Source organism: Lampris incognitus, chromosome 16, assembly GCF_029633865.1.
Source record: "Lampris incognitus isolate fLamInc1 chromosome 16, fLamInc1.hap2, whole genome shotgun sequence".
Lineage (NCBI taxonomy): Eukaryota > Metazoa > Chordata > Actinopteri > Lampriformes > Lampridae > Lampris > Lampris incognitus.
This window is the reverse complement of record NC_079226.1, coordinates 6,686,994-6,704,573: the sequence shown is the minus strand read 5'-3', so window position 1 is coordinate 6,704,573 and position 17,580 is coordinate 6,686,994. Positions and strand designations below refer to the sequence as shown.

At 53.4% G+C, this 17,580-nt stretch overlaps 1 protein-coding gene across 4 annotated transcripts in view; it reads right to left on the bottom strand.

The window, feature by feature from the left end:
* syne3 (spectrin repeat containing, nuclear envelope family member 3) overlaps positions 1-17,271 on the bottom strand; it is a 67,712-nt gene extending 50,441 nt beyond the window's left edge. For 3 of the 4 annotated variants that reach the window (XM_056295904.1, XM_056295906.1, XM_056295907.1), the window contains exons 1-6: positions 17,252-17,271; positions 13,134-13,295; positions 11,064-11,236; positions 8,795-9,104; positions 5,373-5,528; positions 3,047-3,406 (exon numbers count right to left, since the gene is read on the bottom strand). In XM_056295904.1, coding sequence (XP_056151879.1) covers positions 3,047-3,406; positions 5,373-5,528; positions 8,795-9,104; positions 11,064-11,236; positions 13,134-13,277 — 1,143 coding nt within the window. In that variant the 5' untranslated portion in view covers positions 13,278-13,295; positions 17,252-17,271. Of the gene's footprint in view, positions 1-3,046; positions 3,407-5,372; positions 5,529-8,794; positions 9,105-11,063; positions 11,237-13,133; positions 13,296-14,051; positions 14,232-17,251 lie in introns of those variants that run through there. The other variant, XM_056295905.1, reaches the window with a different exon arrangement.
* Between the last annotated feature and the right edge of the window lie 309 nt (positions 17,272-17,580).

Sequence of the window (17,580 nt, the reverse complement as noted above, 5' to 3'; positions counted from 1 at the left end):
TACAGGTACACGTGATGGTGTGAATGAACCAAACTCAAAATGATGCTTAAATCAAGGCTCTGCCAGTGCGTCATTTCCTGCTGCATTTCTATTGGTTGGTTAGCAGACGAGGGTCGTAGCAGCAGTCACATTGGTCGATGGTCATCCTACATGTCTGACACTGTCAGACTTTTGTCCCGGGTCATCTTCGGTCACAAGACCGTAATAACAGCCGTGTTTGAACCAGTCTCACAGTGCGACGTAGGACCACCGTTCTGGAGCCACGACCAAAGATATCGCCACGTTTAGTCATCGCTCACCTGAGACGGCCCAAATCACACAGTCTGTAGCAGGCTTTAGGATGCTCGAACTGCCTCTAGGGGGCGCATGAGAGGAAAAATGTAATGGCGGTGCGTGACGGCCCTGTGATGGACTGGCGGCCTGTGCAGGGTGTCTCCCGCCTGCCGCCCAGTGACTGCTGGGATAGGCTGCAGCATCCCCCGCGACCCTGAGAGCAGGACAAGCGGTTAGGACGATGGATGGATGGATGGATGAATTACTCCATTACACTGTAATTTTTTCAAGTGCGATTTTTCCACAATAAAAACATGAAATTTAAAATTTTCCTGTGTAAAATGTGAACGTAAAATGTTCGTTTAGAATTAAAAACGTACACTTCAACAAATACATGAAAGTACCCAAAATGCACTTCAGCTCCTGCTAGTCAGGCTGTGTGCCTGAGCCTGTGTCTCCTCGCCCTCACCCATCCTCTTTACTCTTTAAAAGTGACAGCTTGTGTGTAACTTTGTTGCAGTTTATTGAAACTTAGCTGCAGTTTCAGTTCCATTCGAAAGTGAGAGCGCAGTGTTGCGACCTCTTAATATTTCGTTACGTGTGCTGTGATTATTTGTGCGTGATAAAACTTGACGTCTTCAATGCAGCTATAAATAGGCTATTTTGCATGTTTTGTTTTGTTTTTTTGTAAGTGTGGGGGATTGGGGGTGCATCAACCTGGAAGGGATGTAGAAGGGGGTTGCCCTAAAAGTTTGGGAAGTGCTGCCCTAGAGGGGCCAGAGAAGAGAAGCCATGTATGGGGGGGGGGGCCACTGGGCAGGAAATAACTGTCGACAGGCATCTGTTTTTGAAGAAACAGGATGTGAGGAACAAACGTGTGCGGCCAAAGACAGCATGGGTGACGTTGGTAAGCGAGACTCAGAGCGAGCGAGGGAAATAGCGGAGGGGGGGGGGGGGAGGATGAAACCGTAAAAGAAATGTTGCCACGCTGTGGATGACCGGACTAGAGCTGTTAAAGGGAAATTCCGGTATTTTTTTAACCTAAGCTCCATCTTCCTATCATCAGGAGTCAAACTGAGCGATGGGCTGTAGAATATTTTAAATTAATTCAGCATTTATTAAGCTAGCATCTACAGACTGCTACGCACCCGCCTGCAACGTACTCCTTCACCAAATGTGAATTAAAAAGGCACTTTTCTGGCACCAACACACTCAGACTTATGAGAGGAGTTTAAAGAGCCTCAATCCTGTAGTTATCTAGATATCAATCCATTTCTTTTTTTTTCCTTTTCTTTAAATTCCTCCCCATTTGTACCCGTCCAATCACCCAACTCTTCTGAGCTGTTCTGGTCTCTGCTCCACCTCCTCTGCCGATCCAGGGAGGGCTGCAGACTACCACATGCCTCCTCCCATACATGTGGAGTCACCAGCCGCTTCTTTTCCCCCCGACAGTGAGGAGTTTCACCAGGGGGACGTAGCACGTGGGAGGATCACGCTATTCCCCCCAGCCCCCCCCCAAACAGGCGCCCCGACCGACCAGAGGAGGCGCTAGTGCAGCGACCAGGACACATACCCACATCCAGCTTCCCACCCACAAACAAGGCCAACTGGGTCTGTAGGGACGCCTGACTACGCCGGAGGTAACACGGGGATCCGAACCGGCGATCCCTGTGTTGGAAGGCAACGGAATAGACCGCCACGCCACCCAGACGCCCTATTAATCCATTTCTAACCCGAAGAAAAGGTGTCCGTCTGTAATCCGGTGATGAGTGACTTGTTGTGGGAAGACAACAGTTGAAGAGTGAGCGAGTTAGAGAAAAGTGCAAGACATCCATCCATTATCCGAACCGCTTATCCTGCTCTCAGGGTCGCGGGGATGCTGGAGCCTATCCCAGCAGTCATTGGGCGGCAGGCGGGGAGACACCCTGGACAGGCCGCCAGGCCATCACACAGGGGCCACACACACTCTCCCACACATTCATACCCAGGGACACTTCAGTACGGCCAATTCATCTGACCTACATGTGTTTGGACTGTGGGAGGAAACCGGAGCCCCCGACGGAAACCCACGCAGACAAGGGGAGAACATGCAAATGCCACACAGAGGACGACCCGGGATGACCCCCAAGGTTGGACTACCCCGGGGCTCAAACCCAGGACCTTCTTGCTGTGAGGTGACTGCGCTAACCACTGCGCCATTGTGCCGCCCTCAATGGTAAACAATTAAACATAAAACAAAATTGTGTATCATGGTACGACAAGGCGGCACGGTGGGGCAGCGGTTAACAAGGTCGCCTCACAGCAAGAAGGTCCTGGGTTCGAGCCCCGGGGTAGTCCAACCTTGGGGGTCGTCCCGGGTCGTCCTCTGTGTGGAGTTTGCATGTTCTCCCCGTGTCTGTGTGGGTTTCCTCCGGGTGCTCCGGTTTCCTCCCACAGTCCAAAGACATGTAGGTCAGGTGATCAGAAGTACTAAATTGTCCCTAGGTGTGAATGTGTGTGTGTGTGTGTGTGTGTGTGTGTATGTGATGGCCTAGCAGCCTGTCCAGGGTGTCTCCCAGCCTGCTGCCCAATGACTGCTGGGATAGGCTCCAGCATCCCCACGACCCTGAGAGCAGGATGTGCGGTTCAGATAATGGATGGAGGGATGATATGACAATATTTGGACTTCATCCCGTCTTTCAGGACCACTGGACGACGGTAAACAACAACGCTGAATTACCGCCAAGCGCTCATAGAGAGAATGTCAAACAAAAGAACAGTCACAGAAACCCACCATGTATTTCCTCCACTGGCCCTCCACCTGTTCCTCCGTCCAGTCGGCTCTGTCCCCGGCCTCCCGGCCTTCCTCGAGCTCCTGTCCCAGCCCCTGCAGCAGCAGGTGGAGGCGGCTGATGTCCTCCCCCAGGTGCCGGCACCTGCCCAGGTAAAGGCTGTGGGAGTCCAGGCTGGCACGCAGGCCCTCCTCAGCCTCACACAGACCCTGCCGCAGCCTCTGCCAGCCCAGCCGCAGCTCCTCCGCCTCCTCCACCACGGTCTCAGCCCCCGCCGGCGACGTGTTGGCCCGCACAGCCTCCGCCACACCCTCAATGTGCAGCAGCGTTTTCTCCTCGCTGGCCACACTGTCGTCAAGAGCCTGAGAGAAAGGGGACGAGGTGGAGCACAGGCAAGCAGTCTTCACACACAAAACAAGAGCAACTCTTTCCTTTCATTTTTCCAAACTGAAATTTACACCACCTACAGCAACCTGACCACCATCCCCGCTCTCTCCACCCCCCCCCCTTACCATTCAGCCCCCGTCAAAGTTCTCCCCTGTGTCCCCAACGGAGCTGTCCAACTTTATGGTAGAAATGAGAGGCTCCACTTGTGTTCTGTATCCCATCCAATCTTGTTAAGGACTGTCTGCCAGCTACCTCCTCAGCCATCACAGAAATCATTAACTCCTCCTTCACCTTTGGTTTAGTCAAGTCAAGTCAATTTCATTTGATTAGCCCATTATCACAAATTTGCCCCAGTGGACTTTACAGCAATACAACATCCTGTCCCGAGACCCTCGCATCATTTAGTCCTTCATACACTTAAACTGGCTACTATCACCCCCACCCTCAAAAAACCTGGACTCAACCCCAATATCATGAGCAATCTCTGGCCTATCTCCAATCTCCCCTTTCTGCCAAAAAATACTGGAACATGTTGTCGCCTCCCAACTCAAATCTCACCTCATCTCCAACAACCTGTTCGAATCATTTCAATGTGTTTTCAGCTCACAGCACTGCACAAAAACAGCCCTCCTTAAAGTCATTAACAACCTCCTCTCCAAAGACTCTGGCCACCTCATTTTTCTCATCCTCCTCAAATTCAGTACAGCTTATGACACCATCAACCACACCATTCTTCTCTCCCGCCTTGAATCCTCCCTCAATTTCACTGGTACAGCCCTCTCCTGGCTAAAGTCATATCTCACAAACAGACAACAATTCATCAGCATCAACAACTGCACCCACCTCCTTCATCACTACTCTGTCCCAAGGTATCCTTCAGGGTTCAGTACTTGGTCCTCTCCTGTTCATCCTTTACATGTTCCCCCTTAGGAACACCATACGTCATCATGGTCTCCATTTCCACTGTTACACCGATGACGTCCAGCTCTACATCTCCACTAAATCCGTCAACTTACTCCAGTCTGACCAACTGCCTCACTGAAATCAAATCATGGATGCAAGCCAACCTCCTCAAACTAAAGTGTGATGAATCTGAAATTATCATCATCGGTCCCAAATCCCTTACCAAAACCACCCACAACTTCTGCCTCACCATCGATAACTCCACTATTTCTCCCTCGCCACACATGTGCAACCTTGGAATCATTTGACAATAAACTCTCCTTTGAACACCATGTCAATCGAATCACCAGAACTGCCTTTTCCCACCTAAAAAACATGGCCTGTCTCCACCCATCACTCTCTTTCTCTGCAGCTGAAACCTTGATCCATGCCTTCCTCACATCCAGATTTAACTACCCCTAGAGCATTCTCTATAGCTCATCATCCAAAGTCCTAAACAAACTCCAGTACATCCAGAACTCTGCTGTCTGCCTGCTCACCCACTCCCGTGACCACATCACCCCTGTCCTCCAGAATTTTCACTGGCTCCCTGTGCCAAAACAGATCCAAGTCAAAGGCCTAACTCACAAAGTCCTCCATAACTAGGCCCCCTCCTACCTCACTGACCTGCTCCACTACCATACTGCTTCCTGCAGCCTTCGCTCCTCGAAGTCAATCTCCTGTCTCCACCACACAGGGCCAAGCACCGGACCTGGGGCGACAGAGCCTTCTCCATAGCTGTCCCCTCTCTGTGGAACCCCCTCCCCAAACACATCAGCGACTACCAGATGATCTGTCCATATTCAAATCATTAATCAAAACTCACCTCTTCAGACATTCTGTCTCTGGTGTGCCTAAAGATGAAGTCTGGAGGAAGGTGCTGAAAACAGCACTGGTGACTCTGGATCTCTAATTCTCATGCATCAGTTATACAACATCAACAATCTTCAGGATTGTAGCTTTAATGGTTCATTCATGATCAGTTTATTTAACTCTTACTCGGAAGGCGTTCAGTTTCTCCTCAGATGTGTTCTCCTTCTCCATTAGGTCCGCGAGTTCCTTGGTCTTTGAGAGGAGCCAAGCCTGGAACCTGTGGACGCAGCCTCGGTACATCTGGTGCTCCTCCGCTATTTTCTGAAGCAACGTCAAGCGTTCCTGGGCATGACAACAGAGAAATGCATCAAGAAAAAGATAATGTTCACATCAGCAAAGCGATGTTTGAAAACAATGAAAATGTTTCAGACAGGAAGCCTCGGTGAATACCCCCCACGCACACACACACACAAACATCTTTTTTATGTCCAGTTTTTAGCCTGTATCCATTCCTTCATGGTCCTTCCAGGATACAGTCTCTTGGGGATGTGTTGAAATTTAATTAGCAAACAACATGGACATTGTTGCATAGTAACCATGGAATAATGGCAAAGATAAGAAACCTCGTAGGAAGCAAAACTCACATCCAAATATTCACATGTTCATTCATAGAGGACAGCCACCTGCCCGCTTTTTTTTTTAAACAAATGAGGATGACTATAAAGAAACTGATTTTTTTCTCGACATGGGCAGATAGAAAAACCTGATGTGGGGGTTGTCTGGGTAGCGTGGCGGTCTATTCCATTGTCTATCAACACGGGGATCGGCAGTTCGAGTCCCTGTGTTACCTCCGGCTTGGTCGGGTGTCCCTACAGACACCATTGGCTGTGTCTGGGGGTGGGAAGCTGGATGTGGGTTTGTGTCCTGGTCGCTGCACTAGCGTCTCCTCTGGTCGGTCGGGGCGCCTGTTCGGGGGCGGGGACTGGGGTGAATAGCGTGATCCTCCCATGCACTACGTCCCCCTGGTGAAACTCCTCACTGTCAGGTGAAAAGAAGCGGCTGGTGACTCCACATGTATGGGAGGAGGCATGTGGTAGTCTGCAGCCCTCCCTGGATCAGCAGAGGGGGTGGAGCAGCGACCGGGACGGCTCAGAAAATAGGGTAACTGGCCAAGTACAATTGGGGAGAAAAGGGGAGAGAAAAAAAGAAAAGACAACCTGATGTGGGTTGCTTTGGTTTCGGAAGACTTGTGAAACCAGCAGTTAGCATGGTTAGCATGGCTAGCAGAGTGCCGTATATATTACTTTTTGGACTGGTCAGTGGCCTGAACTGTAACTTTACTGAACATGGATACACATTTCCAGTGATCATACAACCCTTTCCTTCCTGATTACAGAGGCGCTGAATCAAGATCACCTCAATCTTCTGCGTCCTCAAACAACTCCAGAGGCTTTGAAGAAAGAGGAAACGCCAGCCGCTCCTTTCCATCCGACGGTGAGGAGTTTCGCCAGGGGGACGTACCGCGTGGGAAGATCACCGACCAGAGGAGGCGCTAGTGCAGCGACCAGGACACATAACCCACATCCGGCTTCTCACCCACAGACACGGCCAACTGTGTCTGCAGGGATGGACGCCCGACCAAGCCGGAGGTAACACGGGGATTCGAACCGACGATCCCCGTGTTGGTTGCCACGCCACCCGGACGCCCGTAAATAGTCATCTTTACATCAGAGTTCTCCCAGCTCAAGAGTTTAAAAATGTTAATCTTGAATAAATCTTGCAGTAAATTCTGATTTCTTTGTAATCGATGAGGTATATTACAGACGACCAACGCTCCGCCTAATGACATCACTAATGACATCACTAACGACATAACCAAAAATTCGGTTATGTCACATCCCTTCAGTTAGAAGAACTGAAAGCATAGTATGCAATAGGCCAGTTCCCTCCCTTTTCCTCCCCAATTGTATCCGGCCAATTACCCCACTCTTCTGAGCCGTCCCGGTCACTGCTCCACCCCCTCTGCCGATCTGGGGAGGGCTGCAGACTACCGCATGCCTCCTCCCATACATGTGGAGTCACCAGCCGCTTCTTTTCACCTGACAGTGAGGAGTTTCACCAGGGGGACGTAGCGCGTGGGAGGGTCAAACTATGCCCCCCAGTTCCCCCTCCCCCCTGAACAAGTGCCCCGACCGACCAGAAGAGGCGCTAATGCAGCGAACAGGACACACACCCACATCCGGCTTCCCACCTGCAGACACAGCCAATTGTGTCTGTAGGGACGCCTGACCAAGCCGGAGGCAACACGGGGATTCGAACCAGCGATCCCCGTGCTGGTAGGCAACGGAATAGACCGCCACGCTACCCGGACGCCCCAATAGGCGAGTTTTAAGTTCACAATTATAAATGCATTATCTTGTCTGACAACACCTGCTGCAAAGTAGGGATGCATACACCGTCACGCCTCGGTCCTCAATGAGAATGTGAAGCAGAAATATTTGAGTGTAAAAATCAAAATGGTGTCCTCCTGGACACCTGCACCGCCGTCTCTCTTCAATTCAAGAGAGCATCCCACGGCTCATCACATTTTTCTTTTCCACAAGATTAAGTCGGAGCTGAGACGGATGGTTATGAATTCTCCTTCAGCCATGTTCCGCCATGGCGCCATCATTCAATCCCTGCCACGGTGAAACACCCAAATCCAGCGACTTCTGCCCCGCCTATATCGGCACTACTGTGAAACGTACAACCCCCTAATCACAAGCAGCCAATCTTTAATGTGAACTTCTGTAAATATACAACATTCTGTGACGAAATATTGTTCAGACAACTGGATTGTGTATTGTTTCTGATCAACTAAAACTAAAATCAAAAATCAATTAAATGAACATTGAACATTAATTTAATTAACAATTAAAAAGAAAAGCAAAACGTGACCATGGGTTTCACTTGGGAATCCTGCCTGCAAACAAATGTTCTTCGTTATTGGCACGTTACTGCATCTTTCTACGGTTCCTGAATGAGGAACCAAGAGGTTACAGCAGAGTTCTCTTCCTTCTCCTTTCACACATGAATTAGTCAAGTTTTCAGTACTTTTTTTCCTTTTCGTACTTTTTCTTTTCTCCGGGTGCTTCCATTTCCTCCACTAGTCCAAAGACAGGTAGGTCAGGTGAGTCGGCCGTACTAAACGGTCCCTAGATGTGAGAGTGTGTGTGTCCGGGGCGTCGCCCCGCCTGCTGCCCAATGACTGCTGGGATTGGCTCCAGCATCCCGCCACCCAGAGCAGGATAAGTGGTTTGGATGACGGACGGCTAGTCAGTACTTTCTCCACGCTATGTTTTAGTTCTATACCGACACAGGGGGAAAGGTCTGGCAGAACCATCACGGGTTCTGCCAGACCAGAGCAGTTGGGGAAAAAATGTTCTGGGCTGTTCACGTTTCTCAAGCTGATCAGAATTGTCAAGGGCGGGTGTAAACGGCGCTACGCTCACCAGCGCCCCTTGCAAAACAGTGCGGGTGGACATTTCTTAACGGGACATTTCGCAGCCGGTGGGAGGCGAGCCCCGGCACACACCCGCATGCACCCCCTCCTCCCCTTTGCTCCTCACCTCAGTCCTGTCCCGGATGTCGTTGTATGCCTCCTGCAGCCTCTCCTGGGCCTGGGGCTCCACGCTGGGGTCCAGGGTCCGGTTGTGCAGGGCCGCCGCCTCATCCAGCAGCCTCTCCAGCAGCGCGGCCTGTCCGTGCACATCGCTGAGCACCACGCGCTGGTGGTCCACCTGCCACAGCTTCTCTTTCACCCCCAGCTGCAGCTCCACGTCCGCGTCCAGGCTCCGCTTCAGCCGCGCCAGCCACAGCTCAAACTCCTCGTAGGCCTTCAGGTATTCACTCCAGTGGAGCCAGACCCACTCGATACGACTAGGGGGGGGGGACACGAGGACCAGATCAGACCAGAGGAGTTCTTATGTCGCCACCATTTTAGAAAACGTGCAGAGAAGTGGTCTCGAAGGACACACTACCACCTGGCATCCTACTACAGCATTCAGACGGGCTGTTTTTACACGGTACAGGTCTGGAAAATACACTGTTCCGATAGTGTTGAGGGAGTAAAACACATCCCGTCAAATAAAAACACGTCGTAGCCAAAGGAAACGTTGCCAGTGCCCAAATCAAATAAATATTTACCGTCGCCATGTGTTTTCTCATGACTCACTCGCATGAGACGTTTCCGGGACAAGAAAAAAACCTCTTGGCGGTTTTGGAGGTTTCATTGGCTGTTGTGAGATTGGGCCAGCTGAATGTGTTATGTGCTGGAGCGTACAGCGGCCTGGCAGTACGTCCCAGTCCAGGACCAATCTTCCATTTGAATCTAGAAATCCAACGTCCGCTCAGAGAGGAACAGGGGTCCGCGGGGGTGTAGCGGTCTAAGCATCGGCTTTGTGTCGATGCGGTTGCCCACTGGGGACGGGGGTTCGCGCTCCGGTCTCGTCAGATCCGACTACGGCCGGACTCGATGAAGCGGCAATAATTGGCCGTGCTGTTTTCGGGAGGGGGGGGGCGGAGTCGGCTTGTGTTCGCTACATGAATGCGTCTCCGGGTGTGTCAGAAAAAGCCAGTGGTTCGGCCCGGAGTCGCCTCGCCACTTCCGTGACAAGGCGACTCCTTCGAGACCGCCGGCCGGAGAGAGGCAGTTGGCGAACGCATGCGGTACGGGGGTGGGTGTTTGAACTAGAATAGGGATCGACTGGCCACTAAATTGGGAGAAAAAGTGAAAAATCAGAAATAAATTTATATTAAAAAAAAGCTGATAGGAGGAACAAGAGGCCGGGTTTAGTTCACGTTACCCAGGTTTAAAATGAGCAGCCAAAAATTATGACATCACTGAACACTTTCCTAAAGACCAGAGAACGTGCTACTCTCCAACAGAAGGAGTGCCCCCCCCCCCCCCCCCACTGCCTCCCTCCTCTCTGACCCAGAGGCTCTCTAGCCCCCCTCCTCTCTGACCCAGAGGCTCTCTAACACAAGGCGTGCCCCCCCCCCCCGCTGACCCAGAGGCTCTCTAACACAAGGCGTGCCCCCCCCCCACTGCCTCCCTCCTCACTGACCCAGAGGCTCTCTAACACAAGGCGTGCCCCCCCCCCCACTGCCTCCCTCCTCACTGACCCAGAGGCTCTCTAACACAAGACGTGCCCCCCCCCCGACCCGGAGGCTCTCTAACACAAGGCGTGCCCCCCTCCTCGCTGACCCAGAGGCTCTCTAGCCCCCCTCCTCTCTGACCCAGAGGCTCTCTAACACAAGGTGTGCCCCCCCCCCGACCCAGAGGCTCTCTAACACAAGACATGCCCCCCTCCTCTCTGACCCGGAGGCTCTCTAGCCCCCCTCCTCTCTGACCCAGAGGCTCTCTAACACAAGCTGTGCCCCCCCCCCCGACCCAGAGGCTCTCTAACACAAGGCGTGCCCCCCTCCTCTCTGACCCAGAGGCTCTCTAACACAAGGTGTGCCCCCCCCCCGCTGACCCGGAGGCTCTCTAACACAAGACGTGCCCCCCCCCACTGACCCGGAGGCTCTCTAACACAAGGCGTGCCCCCCCCCCCACTGACCCAAAGGCTCTCTAACACAAGACGTGCCCCCCCCCCGACCCGGAGGCTCTCTAACACAAGACGTGCCCCCCCCCCCCGCCGACCCGGAGGCTCTCTAACACAAGACGTAACCCCCCCCCCGACCCGGAGGCTCTCTAACACAAGGCGTGCCCCCCTCCTCTCTGACCCAGAGGCTCTCTAACACAAGGTGTGCCCCCCCCCCCCCGCTGACCCAGAGGCTCTCTAACACAAGGCGTGCCCCCCCCCCCGCTGACCCGGAGGCCAACTGAACGAGCACCTGTGACAGTGGATGATGTAGGTGCAGGTTTCCTCCCACTTGGCTTTGACATCTTTCAGTCTGCTGTGGACGTGGCTCCTCAGCTCATCGTCGCCGCTCTGCAGGAGGACCTCCGCCGCCACCAGCACCACGTCCATCTTCACTTTGCCCTCGTGCTCCGACTCGTGGATTTTCTGGTCAACGTTGAGCGTGTAACAGACGACATCCTGTTAGATGATGCTTACACAAACGTTCAGCAAGGCAAATGATTTCTTTCACATCTTTACCCTTTTTCCTTTATCGAATAACCCCCCCCCCCCCAGTTGTATCCGGCCAATTACCCCACCCGGTCGCTGCTCCACCCCCTCTGCTGATCCGGGGAGGGCTGCAGACTACCACATGCCTCCTCCCATACATGTGGAGTCGCCAGCCGCTTCTTTTCACCTGACAGTGAGGAGTTTCACCAGGGGGACGTAGCGCGTGGGAGGATCACGCTATTCCCCCCAGTTCCCCCTCCCCCTTGAACGACCAGAGGAGGCGCTAGTGCGGCGATCAGGACACAAACCCACATCCGGCTTCCCACCCGCAGACACGGCCAATTGTGTCTGTAGGGACGCCCAACCAAGCCAGAGGTAACACGGGGATTCGAACCGCCGAGCCCCATGTTGGTAGGCAACGGACTAGACCGCCAAGCCACCCAGACGCTCCTTCTTTCATATCGTTCCCCTTTTTTCATTGGTCTAACAGTTTCATTAAGCTCTTGTCTGCTTTCTCATGCTGTCACATTCATTCACAAAACTCAAACCCTCGCCACCATTTCACTTCCCATCGCTTCCGCTTTCTCACAGTCAAAAAGCTCTACACGCGTTTCGCTAATCCTGTGCATCGCCACCGCTAACCGCTCACCTTCCTGCCCGCCCTCAGCGAACCAATCAGCCGCAGTGTGTCATCATTTAAAGTCATCGCTGATCTGCCATTCTCCACCCACTGAACCCCACGCCACTGGGGCAACCCACCTCCACCCCATCACCACATCCATAAAGCCATCCTTTGTCCAGGGTACCCACCTCCAAAATCCCAACCGGCACCAGCATCTAGACCAGGGGTGGGCGATCTTATCCAGAAGGGGTGGGTGTGGGTGCAGGTCTTTGTTCTAACCACACCTGTGTCTCCTAATCAAGTTCCTCAGCAAAGACTCTACTGGTGGATTAGTGGGATCAGGTGTGTAACTGCCTGGTTGGAACAAAGACCTGCACCCACACTGACCTTTTCTGGATAAGATCGCCCCCCCCCCCCCCCCGGTCTAGACGCTGGGGCATCATTCCATCTCCTACCTTCACGGGCCCTACGGAGTCCAACGGAGATGTTTTGTCACCAATGGAGTCGAACCGCCAAAACAAACATATAAATTCCACGTATCTGAATTCACAATACATCCCGTAATCATTCTCAAGTTGATCCCTCCTCACTGAAATTCAACCATCTGCGCTGCACCGAGGCTTACGGAACCGGTAGCATGTCCTGGTGCTCACCCAAGAGGGCTCAGAGATTTTCTCGTAGCCCTGCAGAGCTCCAGGTGAAGGAACATTTACTCAGCTGAGGATGTGCCCAGTATTTTCCAGTAACCTCGTTTCACCATGACCTCACCGTTTCCATCAAAGCCTTGCAGAAACAGATGCAGCCAGCGGCGGGCGATATGGAAAATAATATTCATCGCGATACTCACGGGGGAGGTTTACATGATATCGATTTATATCACGATATGTGCTCACATAAGCAAAAATACCTTGTTTAAGAACCCAAGTATTTGCTGGAGTATTGGCTGGATTTCAGCCAATACTCCCGAGGATGTTTTAGACGTCATGTCGAAAGACATTTTTGGCGATAGATTCTCATTAACATCAGTTTAGACGACAAAAGCATGTAACACGAAGAGGCAACATTCAAATTTCATCCCAATACAATGCTACTGAAAGATGATAAACGGTAACATATTGAATTACTGCCCAGCCCTCGTTGCAGCTGCAGGAGTCATACGATTCCTCAGCAAGAGGTCAAAGGGTGAAGGGTCAGACGACCGAGGGGGCTTACCTCCGTCTCCCTGAGCCTGGCCTCCAGGGCGTCCCGGGGTCCCTGGGTGTTGTCATTGGCCCTCAGCCTCTCTTGGACGGCCTGCATCCAGGATAGGGCGGCCTCCAGGCTCTCCGTGAATTCCTGCTGCTCTTGTTGGGTCATGATGAGTCACCGGCCTGCCTGTTGCAGAACAGATGCCGGGCATGGGTGACTTGGACAAAGGGGAGCTTTGTTCAACTGAACTGAGGATTTAAAGGCTCACCATGTACGACACCCCAATGCATAGGTACGGCAAGTTAGGAGCCACAAAAAAAATTAAAATAAATAATATAAAATAACAAATAATAATGAAAATAAATAAATAATATAAATAGGGTTGCACGGTGGTGCAGTGGTTAGCGCCGTCGCCTCACAGCAAGAAGGTCTAGGGTTCGAACCCCAGGGTTGTCCAACTTTGGGGGTCATCCCAGCTCCTTTCTGTGTGGAGTTTGCACGTTCTCCCCGTGTCTGTGGCGGGGTTTTCTCCGGGTGCTCCGGTTTCCCCCACCATCAAAAAGACATGCGTGTTAGGGTTAATACTCCTGTCTGTGCCCCTGACCGAGGCATGGCGAGACCAAGCGGAGTCGGTCCCCGGGTGGTGCACGGCGGCCGCCCACTGCTCCTGGCTACACAGCTGGGACGGGTTAAATGCAGAGCATGAATTTCCCCACGGGGACCAATAGAGTACATAAAATGAAAATAAAAAATAAAATAAATAGATAAATAAATTACGATGCTCATAGCTAGTGTGTTGGGCAACATGGAAAACAGTGTTACGAGGCTAATCACTGGTTATTGTACCCAACATGGGTATACGCTTAAAGCTAGAATGAGCAGGATTTATCAGTTGCGGTCTGTAAACACAACTTTAAAAGTTGCCCCCCGGCTCAACTTCACCAGAAGGACACGCCCCCTGGCCGCAGTTGCCGGAACACATCCCAGTGTACAGGCCAACTCCGCGTCGCTCTTCATCCCCATCCTCTCCTTCGGCGCTCGCCGGCGGGCGAAAGCCAACCCCAGAGTCGCTGTCGCTTTGGAAGGATCCAAAAAGTACCTACATGTCGGAATACCGTGAAACACGAGCACCTACGACCCCGATCTGGCACCTGGTCGCTACGCTTCTATAGAGCCCCGCTGCCCAGAGGGCAACGCCCAGAAACGTCCCGTACGCCGCAGAATCAGAAAATCCAGGCGGAGGACAACCGGGTCTCTGCAGGGACACACACGTCTAGCGGGTCCACGGCGATGTCGGGGAGGGCTTGTTTTGCACGAGTCTGCAGAGGTTCACCACGTCGAACCGTTTGATGATGAAAAGCATACGACTCGAAGCCTCGCTTTAGTGACACATCCCAGGTGACGGATCCTCCGGCATTAGTTTAGACAACTCAGCTGTGCGTCAGGACATGACAAGTATCCTGACACAACGCCGCTGCAAGACGATTAACTACGGCGTATTGGACGATTGCCCCGCCCGATACAGAACACAGAAGATGGTGAGCCCGGTAGCTACTCGTCGACTCACACAATCCCGTCTGTCTCTCGCACAAAGCTGCTAAAAACAACCATCTATGTTTCAGAGTGGGTGGAAAACCGGTCTTACTTTAGCACTGCATGTCAAGTTTTGCTACACGGGGTCGTCCAACTTTTATCGCCGTCCTTGTACTCTTCATCGCCATCATCATCATCGGTTCTGTAACCTCTGGAGCACAACTGTTGCCTCAACGAGTCTCTTCCACCGTTCCCCATCCACCGCAGCTCTCCCCGCCTCCACCTACGCTCATCCTCCCATGTGGTTCACCCAGGTCTTCCTCGGCCTCCCTCTCTCCCCAGTCCCTTCTACCGGGCCTTGCAGGACGGGCCTTGCAGGACGCCCTTTCTGTTCGGCACACTCGCCCAAACCAGTTTAATCTCCCTGTTTTTAACCATTGCCAGTAAAGCGTCATGGTGACCAGTAGCTTCCCTCACTCTGTTCAGCACTTCAGCGCTGGCGACTCGACAGCGACTCTCGCTCCTGCAGGTACCCTACCAACCGGTCCAAGGCCGGTCCAAGGCCTCTACTCTGAACAGGCACACATCGGCAACGGGCCGCGGAGACAGGCGGTCCGGGTCAACGTGGCTCGGAAAGGCTTTTCAAAAAAAGAAAGCAACGCACAACAAATCTGCCCCGTGCGCGTCTGTAAAGCACGACGGACGCCCTTAATCAATGGCGACTGGACCGTAGCGCTTTTCTAGTCTACCGGCCACTCACGTAGGAAAACACAAGGACTGAGTAACGAGGGCGGAAAGTAGCTTAAAGTTTTCCAACACCACCGATAATTAAAAAAAAAAAGTTTATGTAAATATTAGAGCAGCTTTAATGTGCCATGGCCTCCGGTCTGATGCGGTTTGTGACGATAGAGAAATACAAAATCCTTCTTCGTTTTGTGAGGAAAAGATTATTATGGGAGTGGGAAAAGTTTACAGAACTCCAACAATCCCAGTGCAGGTCTACAGTGAGCTCTAGGCCCGGCAGCGTCCACATAGCTGAGCAGCTTCCCCAGCTTGTGACGTGGGAGAAAAGGGCTCACAGGATGTTTCTTTACCCCCTGCACGTACTGCTGTGCAGACAGGAGGGACATTCTAGTCCAGCTCGGCTTCTCGCCGCCTGCCTGAGAGGCCTGTGCTGTTCTGAGCTGGGGGGTGGGGGGGGTTCATCTTGCAGGGTCTCTCTCTGTCTAACTATTTAAGCAAAGTAAACGCAGCACAAAAACAACACTAGTTATGGTCATAAATTCACAGCCACGCCCCTCCCAGCCAGCCCTCTCTGGTGTGATGGACTGAAAGTGACGTGTGACCCTCTTTAATATTTGTAGGGGACGTGTGTGTCGTTGGGACAGCTGTGCATCACTAACCAGATGTGCCTCCGAGCCCCTGAGAGAACCACACAGACCCAGTCAGCAAAACCGGGACCCTGCATGGGAGGAGCCTTTCTGCAGGACCAGAGCACCGAGGAGCCCCCCCCCCCCCCGGCTCTGGGCTGCGTGCAGGGGAAAGTCAAACTAGCCAGCATGAAGCCGTTTCCTGCGTGACTAAGACGTTCCCAACCGCGGCGCTCCGACTGTCCCCTCTAGGAAGCCGCGGCAGCCACGCCGCCTCTTCGGGGGGGGGGGGGGGAGCGTTTGTGCGCGTTTTGCAGAGCCGCGGCTCATTTCCCTGCCGGAAACCGCGCAGCCACCGCTGCAAAATATGCACCATCATAACCGTCATGACGGGCTGCTGCTGCTCCTGCTGCTGCTCCTCCTGCTGCTCCTGCACAACCAGTTACTTTACTAGTTGGTTCAACTGTGTAAACTAGCAGCGTTAGACTCCATCCCGCCCTCCTCTGCCCCCCCCCCGTCTTGCTCTCCTCTCCCCCCGTCTTGCCCTCCTCTCTCCCCCTTCTTGCCCTCCTCTCTCCCCCCCCCCGTCTTGCCCTCCTCTCCCCCCCGTCTTGCCCTCCTCTCCCCCCCGTCTTGCCCTCCTCTCTCCCCCCCGTCTTGCCCTCTTCTCTCCCCCGTCTTACCCTCCTCTCTCCCCCCCGTCTTGCCCTCCTCTAGCCCCGTCTTGCCCTCCTCTCCCCCCCGTCTTGCCCTCCTCTCCCCCCCGTCTTGCCCTCCGCAACACTTCGTTTATGCCCCTATTGCTGAAGACGTTGGCTGGTGTCCGTCCACCCGGCTGCCGGCCGCGGAGGGGAGTCGTGCCCCCCTCCCCGGAAGGATCGTGTCCCCCCCCCGGAAGGAACGTGTGGCCGTCATCTGGTTTGCACAAACAATCCAAGTCGCTACACAACAACAACAACACGCGCACAACGCCCGTCGCTATTTATAGACTGGGTGAAAACGTGACATACGGGCCAAGAGTTGGACCGGCTCGGGATAATCTCCCGACCAGAAGAAAACCCGAGCCGGGACTCCAGCACGGGGAGAGCCGGGTAGTCCTCTCCGGTAGTCCTCTCCGGCAGTCTACCACGGAACGGAAAGAAAGGGAAGTTTGTGCCCTCCGGAAGTGTTCTCTTAAAGGCGGCGTAAAACCTCGTCTCGAGCGTCCTGCTCGTTAGCGCTGATTCGGACAACACTTACCGCGAGGCGCTCATCCGCCGTCTGCACGCGAGGGAGCGTGAGTGCGCGCGTATATATATATTTGTGCGCGCGCGCGTGCGCGTGTGGGCGACGTCCCACTACTACGCAGGGTAAAGTTAGCGCGTGACCCAGGAAGTGAGAGACAAACCCCCGCCCACCCCCCTTGCACGCGCACACAGACACGCGCACGCACACACGCGCGGGCCAGTTTGAACCGGAAGTTTGTGCCCTCGTCACCGGGCGCGCGCCTACGTCAAGGATTCAAACGGTAAACGCGCGCGGCTGTTTGACAGGGCCTGGTTAGACTTCGGAGAGGGCAGAGCCCGAGA